The sequence below is a fragment of the Lathyrus oleraceus genome, chromosome 5 (assembly GCF_024323335.1).
Source record: "Lathyrus oleraceus cultivar Zhongwan6 chromosome 5, CAAS_Psat_ZW6_1.0, whole genome shotgun sequence".
Classification (NCBI taxonomy): Eukaryota; Viridiplantae; Streptophyta; class Magnoliopsida; order Fabales; family Fabaceae; genus Lathyrus; species Lathyrus oleraceus.
The window spans coordinates 633181858-633200585 of record NC_066583.1 but is presented as its reverse complement, the minus strand read 5'-3'; the positions used below and the strand labels follow the sequence as shown (position 1 = coordinate 633200585).

General features: G+C 33.9%; 2 protein-coding genes across 5 annotated transcripts in view; one reads left to right on the top strand and one right to left on the bottom strand.

Annotated features, from left to right (window-relative positions):
- The window catches only part of LOC127087413 (uncharacterized), a 30551-nt gene extending 13207 nt beyond the window's left edge, over positions 1-17344 (bottom strand). The window contains exons 1-15 of one of the 2 annotated variants that reach the window (XM_051028304.1): positions 16576-17344; positions 16277-16332; positions 15447-15505; positions 15270-15347; positions 14374-14454; positions 14057-14164; positions 13445-13507; positions 13029-13109; positions 12445-12510; positions 11765-11920; positions 11062-11151; positions 10827-10859; positions 10179-10261; positions 9925-9997; positions 8956-9230 (exon numbers count right to left, since the gene is read on the bottom strand). In XM_051028304.1, the coding sequence (XP_050884261.1) occupies positions 9063-9230; positions 9925-9997; positions 10179-10261; positions 10827-10859; positions 11062-11151; positions 11765-11920; positions 12445-12510; positions 13029-13109; positions 13445-13507; positions 14057-14164; positions 14374-14454; positions 15270-15347; positions 15447-15505; positions 16277-16332; positions 16576-17183 (1803 nt within the window). In that variant the 5' untranslated portion in view covers positions 17184-17344 and the 3' untranslated portion in view covers positions 8956-9062. Of the gene's footprint in view, positions 1-8955; positions 9231-9924; positions 9998-10178; positions 10262-10826; positions 10860-11061; positions 11152-11764; positions 11921-12444; positions 12511-13028; positions 13110-13444; positions 13508-14056; positions 14165-14373; positions 14455-15269; positions 15348-15446; positions 15506-16276; positions 16333-16575 lie in introns of those variants that run through there. The other variant, XM_051028305.1, reaches the window with a different exon arrangement.
- LOC127087414 (ATP-dependent 6-phosphofructokinase 3) lies at positions 5678-9107 on the top strand. 3 transcript variants are annotated; one of them, XM_051028308.1, is made up of 13 exons: positions 5678-5816; positions 5938-6073; positions 6209-6255; positions 6455-6494; positions 6603-6665; positions 6743-6880; positions 6970-7182; positions 7331-7399; positions 7491-7620; positions 7745-8013; positions 8111-8159; positions 8240-8394; positions 8698-9107. In XM_051028308.1, the coding sequence occupies exons 2-13, from the start codon at positions 5990-5992 to the stop codon at positions 8821-8823; spliced, it is 1383 nt and encodes a 460-aa protein (XP_050884265.1). In that variant the 5' UTR covers positions 5678-5816; positions 5938-5989; the 3' UTR covers positions 8824-9107. The 3 variants fall into 3 exon arrangements, with proteins under 3 accessions (XP_050884265.1, XP_050884264.1, XP_050884263.1); XM_051028307.1 differs by having other exon boundaries at positions 5724-5742; XM_051028306.1 differs by lacking the exon at positions 5678-5816 and having other exon boundaries at positions 5997-6073; positions 6424-6494.
- Positions 17345-18728: the final 1384 nt, after the last annotated feature.

Below are 18728 nucleotides of genomic sequence, written 5' to 3'. Positions count from 1 at the left end.
CAAAAGTAATATTCGTTTGGTGATGGTAAGATAATTGAGTCTACCCATTAAACGTTGATATCTTCCCAGGTCTTTCAACAGCTTCCCCTGACCCGGAAGAAGCTTGACGTTGGGATCCATAAGAGTATCAATTAGATGACAGTCAAGCAAACCAGTTTTAGTTAGGATGTCTAATGCATACTTACGTTGGTTAATTCCAATGCCTGATAAGGACTGAGCAACTTCAATACTTAAGAAGTATTTGAGTGGATCCAAATCTTTTGTCTGAAATTTTTTTAAAAGATGAGTTTTAAGTCGCTGGATACCCTATGTATCATCTCTAGTGATAAAAATGTCATCAACATAGACCACAAGAAAGACGCACTGACCGGTGGAGGAGTGAAGGAAGAAAACAGAGTGATTTGCTTCACATCTAGTCATACCAAACAATATCAAGGCAAAACTTAATTGACCAAACCAAGCTCGTGAGTATGTGTCATCCCAATTTTAATCCTTTTTAACATCACACAACGAATTATTCATCAACCATGATGTGCTCATACACCACAACATAATTGTGTTGCTGAACGAAAGAATCGTCATTTAGTTAAAACCGTACAAACTCTTTTACTTCACCATAATGTACATTCTCATTTTTTGGGTGATTCTCTCCTCACAGCATGTCACCTTATCAACTGAATATCTTCATCGGTCCTTAAAGATCAGATTCCATACTCTATATTGAATATGAAATATGATCTCTACCCTATTCCTCTTTGTATTTTTTGGTTGCACATGTTTTGTTCATGATTTTAGTCCAGGTAAAGCCAAACTTTCCGTAAAATCTCTCAAATGTATTTGTCTAGGATACTCACGTATACAAAAGGGATGTCATTGTTTTTGTCCTCAACTTCAACGATACATTGTTTCCTCTAATGTTACATTCTTTGAAGATTCACCTTTTCTCTCTGCCTCAATGTCACCCGATGAGATTTGTAATTCAGATGTTCGAGATATCCCTTCTTTCATCCCCCACTTCCATTAAATCTCCATTGTAGGTCTACCAACGACGGGCACCCCGTCCATCGGAGTTTAGATATGATATTAATCCACCAGCACCACCTCCTACTCTAACTATTCCTCCAGCTACGTTACCTGAACTTGACTTTCCAATAGCATTACAAAAAGGTATTCGATATCATAACCCAAAACCTAAATATGCTTGTGTTTTAAATTATGATTGTCTCTATACTTCCTATGTTTCTTTTGTGTCGACTTTGGATTATGTGTCTATTCATAAGTCTACAAATGAAGCTATGACTGATCCCAATTGGCGTCAGGTGATGGTGGAAGAAATGGCTGCATTGCATTCAAATAACACTTGGGACATTGTTACTTTACCTTTCGACAAAACTATAGTGGGATGTCGATGAGTTTATACAATGAAAGTTGGACCAGATGGTCAGATTGATCGTTTCAAAGCTTGTTTGGTAGCTAAGGCATACACACAAATATTTGGCCTTGATTATGGTGACAATTTTTCTCCAATGGCCAAGATTAGTTCAGTCTGTCTCTTCCTTGCAATGGCTGCTATTAATCATTGGTCGCTTCATCAGTTGGACATTAAAAAATTCTTTTTACACGGAGAATTGGAGGAGGAAGTGTGTATGGATCAACCTCTAGGTTTTACGGTTCCTGGCAATTCAAGACTTGTTTGTCGGCTTCATCATTCCTTTTGTGGGCTGAAATAGTCTCCACGTGCATGTTAATAAGTGTGGTCGGGTCTAACACAATCCTATAAAACCGATTGGTATAATAAAGACTGCCCCAACTTATAAACACATGTCCAAGCCATATATTATCTGATGTGGGACTCTTAATACACCCACTCACACTTAGGACTAGACAACTGGAGTGTGAAATTAAATGGTGGTGGCCTGATAACGGAAATCATAGTAAATGGCCCATTAAACGAGGCTCTGATACCAGGTTGTAATTGTATCTCTGTGTGTCTAATATGATCACATATGTTATGTATTTATATTCAAAAGAGTTATACACAATAAATAATAATATAATTTACACTTATGACTAATTGAATATCAATCAATACTAATTGATTGATAACAGATTCTCAACAACAATCATAAGGTGACTTCCACAAACATGCTAAGCCACTACCCCTTCCAATTGTATCTACTGCGAAAGAATCGTCAAAGCCCAATCTGGTATGAATTTCCTCAACCTTGTTTGCGTGTACGGGTGTTTCACAAAGAAACAAAACACTCGGTTTATGCTTTCGAACGAGGTCCCAAATTGTTAGAACTACACTCGGGTTTCCTAGTCCCTGAATGTTCCAGCTAACAAAACTCATTTCTCGTGACAGGCTTGACTATCACGTCCTACCAATAAAAAGTTCCTTTCGTTTACTTTTCCACCGTCCATGATATATGTCATATGTTGCTTTTCTCGTCTTTCTTTTTCCACGTTTATCACCGTTGTTTCACTCTCATTGTAGCCCTTACTATTGTATTCATTCAGTTTCCTTTTCTTCTCATCCGCTATAATAATTGTGTTACTACTACAATATATCTTAGGTAACACTAAATTACAACAGTCTGACAGTTAACTATGATAATATCTCATTTTTTAACGTGCTTTATTTTTTTATATTTACGGGAAAAAAACATTGCATTACGGTCAAACTAATTAACTGTGATTATACATTCATGGAGTGACATGATTCGAATCTCAGCTCCAACAATTTTCTATTTTTTAGTTATAATGAATGTTATCCTTAATATATATATATATATATATATATATATATATATATATATATATATATATATATATATATTAAAATTAAAATATCTATAACCACGGTTGTTAATGTCAACCGTTGTGAAAGTTATTACATCTCATCATAGTTTTTGAATACGACTCGGGTAAAAGTGTATACCCATATATAAACGAATTATCTCTCACTTCTTGACAATATCACCTTATCTCTCACAGCAAAATCCTAGCACACATTTTCTCTCTTCTTCTTCGCCATTAACTTTCCTATTATACAGTATAGTCTAAATCTTGTTATTCATACATAAAGATATTTTTCGTCTTCTTTATTCTCTCGTTTTCATATATGTTGTTGTTAAGTTTCACATGATTTTCTTCTTATTCGAGAGTTTATGGATTTTATTATTGTTGTATGTTGTTGTATAATTTTTTTAAAAAAGATTCCTCTTCTTGTTCAGATTTTAGATATTTCTCTCAGATTCCAGATCATTCTCTTAACATGAATAATGAGAGCAAACTTATCCACGAGATTGAGGCTTCAAAGAATGTTATTGATATGTTAGAATTATGGTTGAACAAAGCCAAGGAAGCTGAAGTTGTTAGGGATCACATTAATGTTGTTGAACCGTCTGGTGAAATAGGCTATAAGAATATTCTTATCAAGAACTTTAACTCCGAAAATATAAGGAAGGTAGAGGCTATTGTGAAGGACCTAATGAATCTGGGTGCAACTGATTCCAAATCAAATGAAGACCTTGAGAATTATGAAGACTTTGATAACTGCACGAATTCAACTAGGCATGGAGATTTAAGCCTTTTATGTTTCACATGATTTGTTATTGGTTGTTGTTGTTGAAAAATCATGTGAAACATGTTGTTTATGTTATGTTACAATTTATTTGTGTTGCTAGTTTATGTTACATGTTTTTTTTTCACGGTGTTTGTAGGATTACAATTGATTTGTGTTGCTATGAAGAAAAAATAAAAAAAAAGGATGAAGTTGGAGTGAAAGATGCAAACTTGTGTGATAAATCTAGAATGACATCCATTCAAATTTAACACAAGCCTGCAATTTTCTCCTCGATTTCATCCTCCTTTCATTTTACAAGTTTGTCTTAATTTTTCAAGAACGGTTAGTTATCAAGTTCTCTCAATCTATGTTAATTAATTGATGTTTTTGTTTATAAATGTTGTTAGTGAGTTTGTTATATCATATGTGATTGTTTGTTTCACTAACCCCTCATTGGACTTGCATTCATTTAAATAGATTTTTGAGATGATAATCAGAAACGTTAAATTATCTTGAAAAACAACTTAGATAATCCAATGTTTTTCGAATTGCATGCATCTTGCAATTCATGATTTCCTCTTTAGCCCATAGAATTTGAATCAATGCCACAATTTCTTCAAAACAATGATGATAAATGGATGTCAGTCTGAGTCTTTCACACAAAATTTGATGTTTGAAAAATATACTAGAAAAAAAAAAGAGGAAATCAAATTGTGTGAAAGACTTAAAAGACATTCATTCATCATCATTACTTTGAAGAATTTGGGATTGAATCAAATTATATGTGTTAATTAGGAAATCATGAATTACAGGATACATACAATTTGAAAAACATTGGACCGTTTAAGTTGGTTTTCAAGAATAATTTAATTTTTCTGATTATCATCTCAAAAATCTATTTGAATTGTTTATATGGTTAATGAGGACCAAGGAAAAACAAGCAATCACATATTTTATTATAAACTCTTACACATACCACCATGGTTGGAACAAATAACTGTTGTGAAATGTTAAAATGCAAGAATGGTGTTTTTAGAATTCAAACCCAGGACCTATACATTATTTCACAACGGTTGTTTTCATTATCCGTTGTTATAAGTATCGTATTACCTAACGTATAACCACAGTCACTCGTTTGTTGTGGAAACCAACATATATACAATCACACGCTACCTAACAACGGATATGAAACCTTCATTATATGTGTTTCACAACCGTCATTATATGTGTTTTTCGTAGTAGTGTGTCATTGTTCTCTATCTCCGTACTTTGTTCCATTGTGCTTCCTTTCGTGTGTTCTTCTTCCTTCTCTTTTTTTGGTGGGCAAAAATAGTTCTTCTCGACTTCATTTTTAGTTGATTTTTTATCAGCTCTGCAAAATAGTTCTTCTCGACTTCCTATTTAGTTGATTCATTTTTTTTCTCATGTTCTCGTATGCATTCCTTCCTCCTCCAACGCATTTCTTCAACATGTATATTTTCAACCAATCCCAATAATCTCCACTTTGATTGAAAATAATACATAAACTTTCATTGTCTTCATCAACAATCATATTCCACCCTAAAGAGTATATATTTTGCAACCCATAACACAAACAACCAATGCAGCCTGTTGATTGGGATGCCCTTTGAATAACAAAGGTTTAAGGTTCAAATCCTATTGAGATTAATTTTTAAAAGTTGTGAATTTTTGAAATCCAAAAAAAATATTTTAAAGTATAAATCGAAATTCCTTCAAAGTAAGATGTATTTTAACCCTATTATATTTGACAAGAATAATCTCTTTTACTTTCATGCCCCAGAAGCAGAAAAATGAAAGCATGTGAGTGGTGGTGGGGCGCAACACTTTCTCTGAGTGCGACGGCTGAACAATACTTGATGCAAAAATAAAGAAAAAAACAATGACCATGAAAAAGGAAAATTAAATGGTTGCTTTCTTTTTAATGTCACACATTTGGTTTGGGTGATGGTTTAGTTAGGCAATGAACCTTATGCACCTAGTGGATATATGAGCATACAAAGAAAAAGTGAAAGTGATGCACCAATATTCTCAAAATGGAACAAAGAAACAAAAATCAATAACAAACCTATAAAGTTTTTAACTGTGTTTACTTTTTAAAATAAATTGACCCTATAAACTATTGATAATTTGGTGGCTTTTCAACTTAATTAAAGGTTAAACCTCCTTATGAATCATGAATACTAATAAGTAATAATAATTTTGCTATGGAAATTCAGTTGGTTCCAATGTAAAACCCGCCACATGAATCATGATCACTTAATTATTATTTTATTTCATACGGCAATAACTATGCCTTTCTCTTTATATATATATATATATATATAGTTACAGGTGTGTGTTTTTGGTAGGAAAAGTAAAGATAGTTGAAGAAGTGGGTGAAACCTGCGGAAAAAGAACAGCATGCTAGATTCTGCAACTTCCTATGTTTCTGACTCTTTACTTGAGGATGTTCCTCACTTGTCTGATTACATCCCTGATCTTCCTGTATGTTGTACTAACTCTTTCTCTTTTTCATGGCTGATTCTAATCATGTTTGGTTTGATTTCAGTGTTGTTTGAATGATACATAAATTTATGATTGTGTTTCATGATTTTTTTCTGCTTTTGATTGATCATGCAGACATATCCTGACCCATTACAAGATAATCCTTCTTATGCAGTTGTCAAGTATGTGATCAATTTCATTCGAGTGTGTGTTTCAGTTATGATTTTATAGAAACACATGTGCATAAGCTGTTTTTAATCAATTTCCTCATAAGCTGTTTTTAACTCTCTAAAATCACTTGTTCAATAAGGGCTTAATAGGAAAGTTTGATTCTGTCAATTGTTATTCAGTGATTAAGCTGGTTAATTCATGTTTCCACAGACAGTATTATGTGAATCAAGATGATACCGTTGCGCAACAGGTAAGTCGTTTTGCAACATTCGGTTCTGTTTCTCATCCTCTAATATAATTCTACTATTCTTTCATTGTTTCCGAGTTAATAATTCGAAACTGTTTCCTTTTTTTATAGATAGTTGTTCATAAAAATAGTTCAAGAGGGACACTTTTTCGACGTGCTGGACCTGCTCAGAAGGTTAGTTTCTCTTTTTTCTTTGATAGAAAGTGAAACACTGGCTTGCACATATGTAAAATGAAGTGAATGTTTTGCAGGTATATTTTGATTCAAAGGAAGTGTATGCTTGTATTGTTACATGTGGTGGTCTTTGTCCTGGTTTGAATACAGTGATTAGAGAATTAGTTTGTGGATTATACCATATGTATGGAGTGCACAAAGTTTTGGGAATTGAGGTGTGTATAATTTATATGACACTGCTCAATTTTCTTGATTTTGTTTCATTAAAATATGATCTAGATTGTAGTGGTTTGGTTGAATGTAGGGTGGATATAGAGGTTTTTACTCGAGAAATACAATTCCTTTAACACCAAAGATTGTCAACGATATCCACAAACGCGGTGGAACCATTTTGAAGACATCGTATGGAGGACATGATACCTCAAAGATTGTCGACAGTATTCAGGATCGAGGCATTAATCAGGTTTATATACTCGGAGGATTCGGAACTCAAAACGAAGCAGCTATGATTTTTGAGGTAGTGATTTAATTGATGTAGTTTGAATGCTTTTTATGATCTATTATGAGAACGGATTGGTTAGACTCAAGTGGTTAACGAGTTTTAATTATGGTCGAACCGATCAGAAACACCTGAGTTTGATCTCTAACCGAAACAATTCTGTCAGGAAATTAGAAGACGAGGATTGAAAGTTGCAGTGGTTGGAATTCCGAAAACTATTGATAATGATATTCCTGTAAGGATGCTTTTACTGTATATGTAAAAGTTCTATACTCCTGTTATGTAGTTTTACTGAAAAAAGTAATGTTGTTCTGTATCTGAATTAGGTTATTGACAAGTCAATTGGTTTTGACACTGCTGTTGAAGAGGCACAAAGAGCTATTAATTCTGCTCATGTTGAAGCAGAGAGTGCTGAGAATGGTATTGGTGTTGTGAAGTTAATGGGGCGTTGCAGTGGTAAGCTTCATTCTGACAAATTGTCTGATTTCCGGTTCAACTGGTTGTACCGAACTGTTCAGCTTTGTTTTTGAAACACTGTTGAGCACTCATGGTTAGTTGTTATGGTGGCATATTGATGCAGGATTTATAGCCATGTATGCAACTCTTGCAAGCCGGGATGTGGACTGTTGTTTGATTCCGGAATCACCGTTTTACCTTGAGGGACCAGGTGGAGTATTGGAGTTCATTGAGAAAAGACTGAGAGAACAAGGACACATGGTTATAGTAATAGCGGAAGGTGCAGGTCAGGAGCTAATTCTTCCTAGTGACAAATCTAATAAGAATAGGCCAGATGCTGCTTCAGATGACTTGTTTCATGATGTTGGTCTTTGGTTATCTCTGAAAATTAAGGTAAGGAATCTCAAAGTTTTCCCTTACTGTTATTATGGTCAGTGTGTTTTCCTTTAGTTTTTATTATCTTACACTAAAATGTTTGTATCTACTGTAGGATCACTTTGCAAGAAGTAAAAAAATGGCTATAAATTTGAAGTACATTGGTGAGTTCTTTATTTGGAACTGTATTTGTATTGTTAATAAATCAAAGAACAAAATGCAGTGAATAAAAATTGTGTTGCAGATCCTACTTACATGATTCGTGCTATTCCAAGTAATGCATCTGATAATGTGTTTTGCACCTTACTTGCTCAAAGTGCCGTCCATGGTGCAATGGCTGGATACACAGGCTTCACAGTTGGCCCAGTTAATGGCCGAAACTGTTACATTCCATTTCATGTAAGTTACTGTGACTCTTTGATATCACATCCGCATAGTTTTAGTAATCACAGTGAAACACATGCAATCGAACAGCTAAGCTTAAGCTTCAAATTGTAGCTTTTCACATGCCACCACATTGTGTCTGTTAAGACTACCAGTGAGTTTGACGAAATAGCAGATACTCCCTTTACTTCGACCGAACAAACAAAATATTTGACACCTTTTTTCTGCACTATGCTTTGTTTTTGCTTTGTATAGGACATTGTATCAGTGTTATATCATTAGTTTACCATAAGTGAAAATGTTATTTTGTATGTGCAGCTTATAAATGAGGGGCAGAAGAGGGTTGTGATAACAGACAGGATGTGGGCAAGGTTACTGTCCTCCACCCATCAGCCCAGTTTTGTGAATCCTCTACATATCACAGAAGAAGCAAAAGCAGAATGAACAGAACACATCAGAAGTAGAAGAAAGTGTGTTAAGTCATAGTTATAAATTATAATAATGCCTTTAAAATTGGCGAGTTACTTCAGCAAATTTAATGCTTGTAACAACAAATTACATAATTGACACAAGACAAACAAAACTATAGTATATCTATATTTACAAACTTCTGAAAGTGTCAAATTGTACATCTTACAAAACAAAGAGATCTGCACAATTTTAGCAGCTTGTTTTAATTGTATTTATCTACTGAATACTACATTAATAAACTCCTTCAGATTCTTGCATCCTACTATTTTAATATTTTCTAGACCTTCAGTTCCTAAAGCTTTTACTGCTTGCTTTGGTACTACACAGGTTTTGTAACCCAACTTTGCCAATGCGTGTACTCTTTTGTCGATTCTAGGAACCTGCATCATTAAAGAATCAAACAACCAGGTTAATGCTCGATACAATAAATAAATAAACAAAAGTGTTACAATTTGGCTTGAAACAAAGAATGATTCTAAAAGCACGGCAACTAAACAACCATATCTATAGAAATACAAAGCATCCAAGACGGTGTCTTGGAATTTTCTCTAGGTTGCACAGTTTCAACAAGCTCAGACAGCCTAATACTAAAAGGAATAAATTCCTATTTAATAAGATGAGAGTGCTTTACGGATAAAATACTAGCACATAGTGAAGAACTGTAAGGGCAATGCTCTCAGCCAAAGAAACCCCCTTGGCCATGAGATTTATAAACTGAAAATTGAAAGGAACAAAAAAAAACACGAAACTCGCTACATCTAAAATTCCTCAGTTTAAACAGATCCTATGCATGCTTCACAGTAGTTATTTCCTCTTAATTAGTTTTTCGCATGCCAAAGTAGATTTGTACAGCATTTTCGGAACCAGGTTTTGCCTTTAGCAGTAATTGGGTCCACAGTTATATCACAATCTCTGATGCAAAGTGAGGATGAATCAGTAAAATGCTTGACTTGCCCTATCACACTATCACATCATTAAACCTTGTAATATAAATATCAGGCATACAGCTATAAATTGAGGACATGAAACTTGTCTTTAAGTAGGAACATCTAACATCAGAAAGAACAAGCTCACCGTGCGAAGCTCTCCACTAAGACCAATTTCACCAATGAAAGCAATGCCCTTTGGAATAGGGTACTCCAAGAAACTGGAACCAAAAAAACACACAACTAAATGAAACAAAGATATAGAATGTTATATTGGAAAAAAAGGCGCACATGCAACAGTCCTAGTTAACTTATTTTCCAGACAAGGAGTTTAAAAGATGAACAATAAGCCCCTCAATTCACATAATATATTAACCATTTCAAACAAATTAGAATACCAACCTGCTGCAAATTGCAGCTGCTATTGCAAGATCTCCAGCAGTCTCAGTCAATGTCAATCCACTAACAACATTCAAATGCACAGACTATTGTACACAGAAAACATAAGGAGATAGAATATAAGAACAAGAATACAAATATCAAATGAATATATATTCCCACCAGTTATATTTTAAGAATTAAAGAGACATGAAAATGGCAGATAACTACTTTGGAAGACAAAAAGTTTGGAGAATATCTTTTTTTTTAATTGAATGTTGAATTGAATGTTGCTGGTGCAGAATTTGTATTATTGTGTGTTATAGTGCAAACATGTGAATATATTCGAGTGAAACATGTGAAACCACTCTGAAAAAATACATCGAGAGGAACAATGAACTTGTAAGGATATCATAGAGTTTGAGTTGAGCCTAACTCCAGACATTTACAAAACTAGTTTGTAAAATGAGGGCTGCCCAAGTTTTATAAACACTACATATCTCATATCTCTAGGTATTGTGGGACTAAATTCACACCTTCACACCCAACACAATGAAGGTATTGAAGGCCGCAATGAAGGTAATCCAAATGCCGTAATTAGGTGGCTAGGAGCACAATGAAGGCAGAATTTCCAACAGAATAAATCAAATTTATTAATTAATTTACACTTACTGGGATATGAAGACCTGCTTGCTTTATAAGAACCTGCAGAATAAGAAACAGGGTAATAATCAATGCACAGCCGAACAAGTTCCAATGCAGCAGCTTATACTTTAAAGAAGAAAATCAATATCCAGCTCAAGTATTCCTTAAGTTAATTTTCTCATTAAGATAAACGAAAAAATATTAACCATAGAGTACAACTGTCCAAGCAATAAAAGATTAATAATTAACAACAATAACTTACACATTTGATCATGTTAGCTCTATTTATGTCAACTCCATTAACTACTTTTGAAGTTGACCCTCCCACCGGGGATTGAGAAAGGCAGAGTGCCTGCAAAGTAAATTTGAAAATTAGTCTAAGTAATTTTGTTAAAGGACCTCAGAGAAGAAACAGTATTATATGCAGAAATTGTTACATAATCACAAATTCGCAATAAGGATTCTTCAAAGGCCTCACCACCATATACAGAAGCCAAGCTCTAGTACAGATCAGTTCTGACACTGACTCATGAGAAAATTGTCCAATAAAGAACAAAACCCCTAGAGAACTTGACCTCTTATTGCTTTTTATACAACTATACATCAACACCGTAAATCGCAAAGATGCTTGAGATGATAAAAACTTAAACTTTCTTAATAGATGATTTTAAAATAATAGAACAAAAAAAGAATGATAAATTCTAAAGATTTTGCCTATTAACTATTTAAAATAAGACAGTTTTATTATAACATAAATAATAGGCCCCTTAATGCTATTAAACTCCCGCCAGGAAAGCTTCAAGGAAGAGTCAAACCCATTGTGGGTCTAGTATAAGTAGCCTTGCATTGAGTTTGCAAGAGGCTGAATCCATGGCACCCTTGACACTGTCACATGACAACAACTCAAACCATTGTGCCAAAGATCATCACCATTGTTTTTTATAGAATGATAATTCAAAAATTACCTGAACTTCAATTATGAAAGTTCTTGAACCATCCATTATTACGGTAAAAGCTAACCCAACTAAAACATCTGAATCAGGGTCTTGTTCAGTGAGAAACATTTCAGTGGCATTGGAAACAGCCTGAAATCCTGATTCTGACATCTCAAAAACTCCAAGCTGTTCACAAAAATCAAAGACAAGACAGATCAAACATCAAATTTCTCATATAATCCTGATTAAAGAAAAGAAATCGAAGCCCAGATACTGTTAACAAATTGTCATAATAACACAAAGAGTAATTGTTTTTGTAGTTTCTTTTTTCTCTTTTTGAGAGAGGCCGGCAAAGTTTAACATGTAAAATCCTTTAAAATAAATGTTATTTTAAATTGAAGTCCCGCACACATCAGATCAACTGACACATCACTCATGCCTTTGTAATATAATGAGTTAAATTTACTGCCAAATATGCAGGATATGGCACACAAGTTGATATTATCCACATTCTCAAAATTATTAAGCATCACACAAAATACTAATATACATATACTATAAGAAAAGAGCAACAAGTTCTTGCTATTACACGCTGGACACGATATCGAGAGTATTACGGAAAGACAATTTTTCACAAATCTTGATACAAATAGAGTAGTAATTATCAGTAACTGTTCCTTAATTGAATGGAAACTAGTCCTGGCATATACCTCATCAGTGGATCCAAACCGGTTTTTCACAGCGCGGAGCATTCGATATGAAGTGAACCTCTCACCCTATGCATTAATTATAAGCAATTAGAAAGGAGAAAATTGTAATGACATCTAATAATCAAGCTATAAGTAACATACACATAAAATACAATATCTTATAAACAAAGCTGTCAGATTTTAGTTTAAATGCAATATCATAAAAACAAATATCAATTAGTTTAAAAAAATCATTGAGGAAGTTCCACTACATGTCACCACCTTTCAACTCATTATGATTGTGACTTTTTTGTTATGTCTTCTAATATTATTTCATCACTGTTTGAGGAAGTTGACATCTAAATTGCAAAGACAGAATTTAAAAAGGCATTGTTAAAAAAGATTACAATAGTTTTCTTTAAACATCACCATGGATATTTCTCCCATATTATAATGCGATAAAGCAAAAATTTGTTGTAACTCATCTAAACTGAAACTGAGTGGCCCTTATCAAATTTTCATGATAAAACTATAATAATAGCCTCATAGGCACAAATCATCTGTACTGACTACTCAAAGAAAGATGAATGGAACAAGGTACCAACTTCCAAGTACAAGACAACATCAACAATATGCTCCAGAACACGAGGCCCGGCTATCTCTCCAGATTTTGTTACATGCCCAATCTGAAACATGAAAAAAAAGAGAAAAAAAATTCAAAGATTATCAAGAATGCTAACAAACATTAAAGCCATATTGAGATACATGCCCACGGAAAAATTATAAATGAAGTACAGGCAAGCAACACCAATCAATGACCTGGCTCTTTTAGACTCAGATAAACATTTCAATTTCTACCATACTAGCACATTTGAATTGATTTTGTGGAGTGAGGGGATTAAATCTTTGGTGGGTCAAGATGGAAATGTCCATTATTGTCTTTAAAAAAAGTTGATATGATGCAAAACAAGACACTATGTAAATAGATACAATCATAAGATTGATAGAGGCTATTGCTCACCAAAAGTACTGGGATGTTAGTCGTTTTAGCAAATCGCATCAAAGCTGAAGTACATTCTTTCACCTGTCACGCACCTATACAAAGTCATGTGCCAATAACCAGCATTTGACTTCAATGAGAAACTAAAAGGTATATTGGTGCATTTTGATGCTTTTGATTGAGGAGCAGATTAAAACAAACAGATGCTAATAGAGAAAGTAAGCCATCCATCTAGGCAACTAAATTAACCAATTAATCAATTACATAGTTTAAGCAACAAAAAATTACTATATCATCAGTCCGTCCCATTGTTGTCAATTGCAGATAGCGGGAAATAGCGAATTGTTAAAATTTCGCTATGCAATAGTGCTATAGCGGCTTTTTGACAATATTTTGTACTAAATAGTGTATTACGGAACAATAGGGGGTTGTCCAAACTGCAACACTGTAGCGATATAGAAGTCAGTATGGTAAGGAAAGGTAGAAATTAATTAAAAGAAATCCCTCAAAACCATATCATATGACATATCATGTTAAAGCAATCCCATCGGATGTCCATAGCCCCATTACAGCAAAAAAATACAAGATAAATTCAAAAGTCTTCAGAGTAATTGAATATGGTAGATTCAGAACCTGCATAATCCCTCCAGCACTTCCTACTATTCCTTTCAAATAAACGGTTTGTATTGAATCAACAACCAGAGCTCGAATGGGGAGAGACTGAGCTATCCTTAATATGTCCTGACACCATGTAAAATGGGCAATAAAAAACAATTATTGAGACTTCTTTACATCATGCTCCATGCTGGTCAATTACAGAACAGCATTATATGGGAGCAAGCTCCTTTATACTGCAAGATAATAACTTTATGATAAAAATGAGTTAAAATGAGTAAAAAAGCAAGAAAAAATGCCACAGCAAACCAAATTAACAGAATCCAAGAAAATACCTCAATATCAGTACTTGAATACAAATAAATATCAGATTTAATCCCTAGGCGATTTGCTCTGTGACCAATTTGCTGAAGGCTCTGCAAATGATGAAACAGAAATTATCACTAAGTCAGAGTGCCATAGTCTTAAAAGAATCACATGAAATAAATGACTATCTCTATTCACAATGCAAAATACAAGATTTAGAAAGATAAGATAAATAGACAAAGAAGTAAAGGACAACAGTCAAGGTTGTCAAACTCAAGAGTCCACATAGATTCATTCACCAGCTTCCGTAGACTTGATTTGTGAACTCTTGCGAGCTATTTTACAAGTTTACCTTAAGTGAAAACTATTATTGAAAATCCTATAAATGGCAATCACAATACCATTAACATAGTAAATAATTCAACATTATAACCCCCTTCTAAAACAAACTTCAAAATTGCACTAAAAAGTACCAATAAGAGAACGGAAAAATTCCAGGGAATGGTGAATAGAAGTATGAAATATATTCAAAATTATATTAAGTGGTGATCAGTTTAAAATAAGCTATACCAGTAATTTCCTATAAATTAACCTAGAATCAATGTCCAATAGTTTTCATTTTCAAAACCCTTATTTAGAATTTTTAATCTTTTTTTTAGCATAACACAACAAACAAATCTGTTGAACAGTAAGTTATTATTGTTAGTACATTTACAGTATCTGTCCCTTTTTTGTCAATAGACCCTTATTTTGCATTAACTGTGTTCGGAAAACTTCAAACTTATTCTATGTTATACAGGAGATATCAAAGCAATATGAAAATGTTTCTGACAGAAAAATATGAATATAATCTATATTTTTTGTACATTTAAAACTTCAAATTTTTAATAGGAATGTAATGACATGAGACTTATTAAAAGCAAACCTCTTCACCAGAGACATATACAACTGGACAGGCCTCGCCGCCACTGCCATTGCATCCTTCTGCTATCAATGCTGCCATCTTCCAATTCAACATCGCAGATAAACCAAGCATTAAAGACAGTTCAAAAGTCCATTTAAAGAAGATTGATCCTCAGATTTTTGAAAAAATAATGCATACCTGCAACAACAGTGTACTCTTCCCAACACCAGGATCTCCACTAACTAAATTCAAAGAACCTTCAAAACCACGGTAGTAAATTAATTACCCATGAAAAACAAATTCATTATGTGCCAAAACATCAAATAAACCTGAAATAAGGAAGATACTTGGAATAAGGAAGATATCACAACTTCTTGAACAAGCAGCAGGAAGCATTTTTATACAACAACCAAGTGTTACCCCACTAAATAGGATCGGCTTCATGGATCAAACGATGTCATAATATTTTGTCATATATCATATATCTATCTATCAAACTCATTAATCTTTATGTCGTTCTTAATAATTTCTTTAAGTCTTCCTCTTCCTCTAGAGCTTTAATTACCCTCCATGTGACATACTCTCGTTACTACATAATCTACAAGTCTTTGGTCCATGTACCTAAACCACCCGAGTCTGGCTACCACCGTCTTTTCTACGATATGAGCTACCCTAACTCTCTTTCTCTCTAATGTTGTCATTCTTAATTCTATCTTGTCTAATCTTTCCACACTTTCAAAGCATCATTCTCATCTCTGCTAAGCTTATTTTATTTCCGGGTTGGTTTATTATCGTTCAACACTTTAGCCCATACAATATAACCGGTTTTACAGTTGGAAGCATTATTATGAAAACTCAAATATCATGCCGATTGATAAGGAGAAAAAAAGGAACAGAAAAAGTGGTCCATTAATGATCCATTCACTAACATAAGTCACCAAATGCAGTGACTCTTTTGTATTAGTCCTACCCAAAAAATAGACAAACATAGTTAAGGAAAAACGGCAAATAAGAAAATTGGACCGAACCTGGTACAAGACCACCGCCAAGCACAATAGAAACTTCATCTCCAAAAGAGCCAGACCTGATAACAGATAGAACTACTGAGGCATGGTATTATAATCAAATCCAACTCATGTATTCTACTATTTTCCGAAGATTCCTTAGTCGGTTAATAAATACTCGCAAAATCATCAAGATTAGTCCATCAAAATTTCAATCAACCCCTAAACCTCCAAATAGCAATCAACAACTAAATCATCTAAAACCCACAGAATCCCAAACATACAACACAACGCCATTATAATAAAAAAAGAAAGAAACTTACAAAGGAAATCGCCAACCCTTCTCATTGAATCCACTGTTAACTTCACTCAATTTAACTGGTTGCAACTGATCAGATCGCTGTGGGAGCCAAGTTCTCACTGCATCTTCAGAAACTGATAAACCACTTCTAAGCTTACTACTATCAACAGCATCACTAGCTTTCGCTTCATGAAACTCTTTCATTGTGCCAACCATGTTACAAGAAGGACAAGTTCCCCACCATTGTCCTGCAGTATACCCACAATCGTAACAAACCCACTGAGTTTTCACCTTCCCAGTGCCCCTCTTCGTCGTCGTTCCCGTCCTAACTATGCTTCTATTCTTCAAATTCATCATGCTCCCATTTTCACTCTCACTTGGTTTTCCATCCTCGGTTTCTTCATCTTCATCGCTGTGATTGCTGATTCTTTGTTTCGCAACTACCTTTCCGTATATGCTCCAACTGTTGGTGGATTGGTTCCTACTATTAGAATGTAGGGTTTCTGTGTCCTCTGGCTGTGGTACTGCTGAAGAAGAGTTTGAAAATGGAGATGAAAAGGCGCGTTTGGGGTTGAGGAAACGGTGGCGCTTGTGAATGTGGTGGATGAAGATCGTTCTGAGAAATTTCATGGTGATAGTGGTGTTTGATACTTGTAATAGAAGAAACAGAATTTGAAACTGTTAAATTGTCACTTTTGCATAAACCCTTTGCTCCGATTTTCTAGGGTTTATGGAATGCATGTCAAAGAACATGGATGGACCCGGTAAAGTTCAAATTTTGTAGCAAGTGTTGCAATTTTAAAATATTAGTAGTATTACTCAAAAAAAAATGTGTGTTCAATTTTTTATAAAATCAAAATAATCCATAAGTATTTTTTATTTAAATAAATTTATTATCAATATATAAAAGTTAAATATTGGAATTTTTTTAAATAACTATTATTTTTAAATTAAATATCAAAATAACTACATTTTCAAACTATTTACCAAATCAATCACTTTTCAAACAAAACAAATTACAAGAGCAAGCAACTGGCGCATATCAACCCTAGTGGTGCATGTTAACTCTAGTGGTGCATGTATGCACATGATGCAATAAGAGCAAATGCCACTACCAGTGGTGCATGCTTTGTTTTTTTTTAATTATTTAAAAAATACAATGCGCATGTACTAAGGGGAGGCGTTATAAGGAGTGACACATGCATGCAAAATGTTATTGAACATGCGCCAGAAGGAGTGGCGCATGCATGCAATATTGATAAAAAGCAATAGGTAGTGGCGTCAGGAGGAGTGGCACATGCATGCAATATTAGTCTTTTGCATGCATGCAATATTGGTAAAAAGCAATAGATAGTGGCGTCAGGAGGAGTGACACATGCATGCAATATTAGTCATTTGCATACATGCGTCATAGGCAGTGACGCCTTAGTGCAAATAAGCAATGCATGCGTCACAGACAGTGGCGCCTGCTCTTGTCGTGTAATTTCTTTTGTTTGAAAAGTAGTTAGTTTGGTAAATAGTTTGAAAATGTTGTTATTTTGGTATTTGATTTGAAAATAGTGGTTATTTTAAAAAAAATCTAAATATCGTCATTATTACATTTTTAACCTATTCAAATCAATTTAGAGGACTAATTTCATGTTCTAAATGGTAATTTTTGTATCATTATCTCACTGCAATCATTATTACATTCGTAATACATTTTTCATTAAATACTGTAAATGACTTTGAAAATTTAATTAATTTCTTTCAGTATTCATCTACTATCAATATATAAAGTTAAATGTCGTCATTATTACATTTTTAACCAACTCAAATCAATTTAGAGGGCTAATTTCATGTTCTAAATGATAATTTTTGCATCATTATCTCATTGCAATCATTATTACATGGTAATACATTTTTCATTAATTCCTGTGAATGACTTTGAAAATTTAATTAATTTCTTTCATTATTCATATATTCAAGAGTCACATATTTACTTCATATGTTTTCACATTCACTAAATCACGCTTCTACATGGAGACCCTATGCATTTCATTGCTTCACAATAAAAGAGATCTTCAGCATTTGAAATCTATTATCTAACTCTTTTGTTTTCTAACATCTCAAATTCTCTCTCTCTCTCTCTCTCTCTCTCTCTCTCTCTCTCTCTCTCTCTCTCTCTCTCTCCAA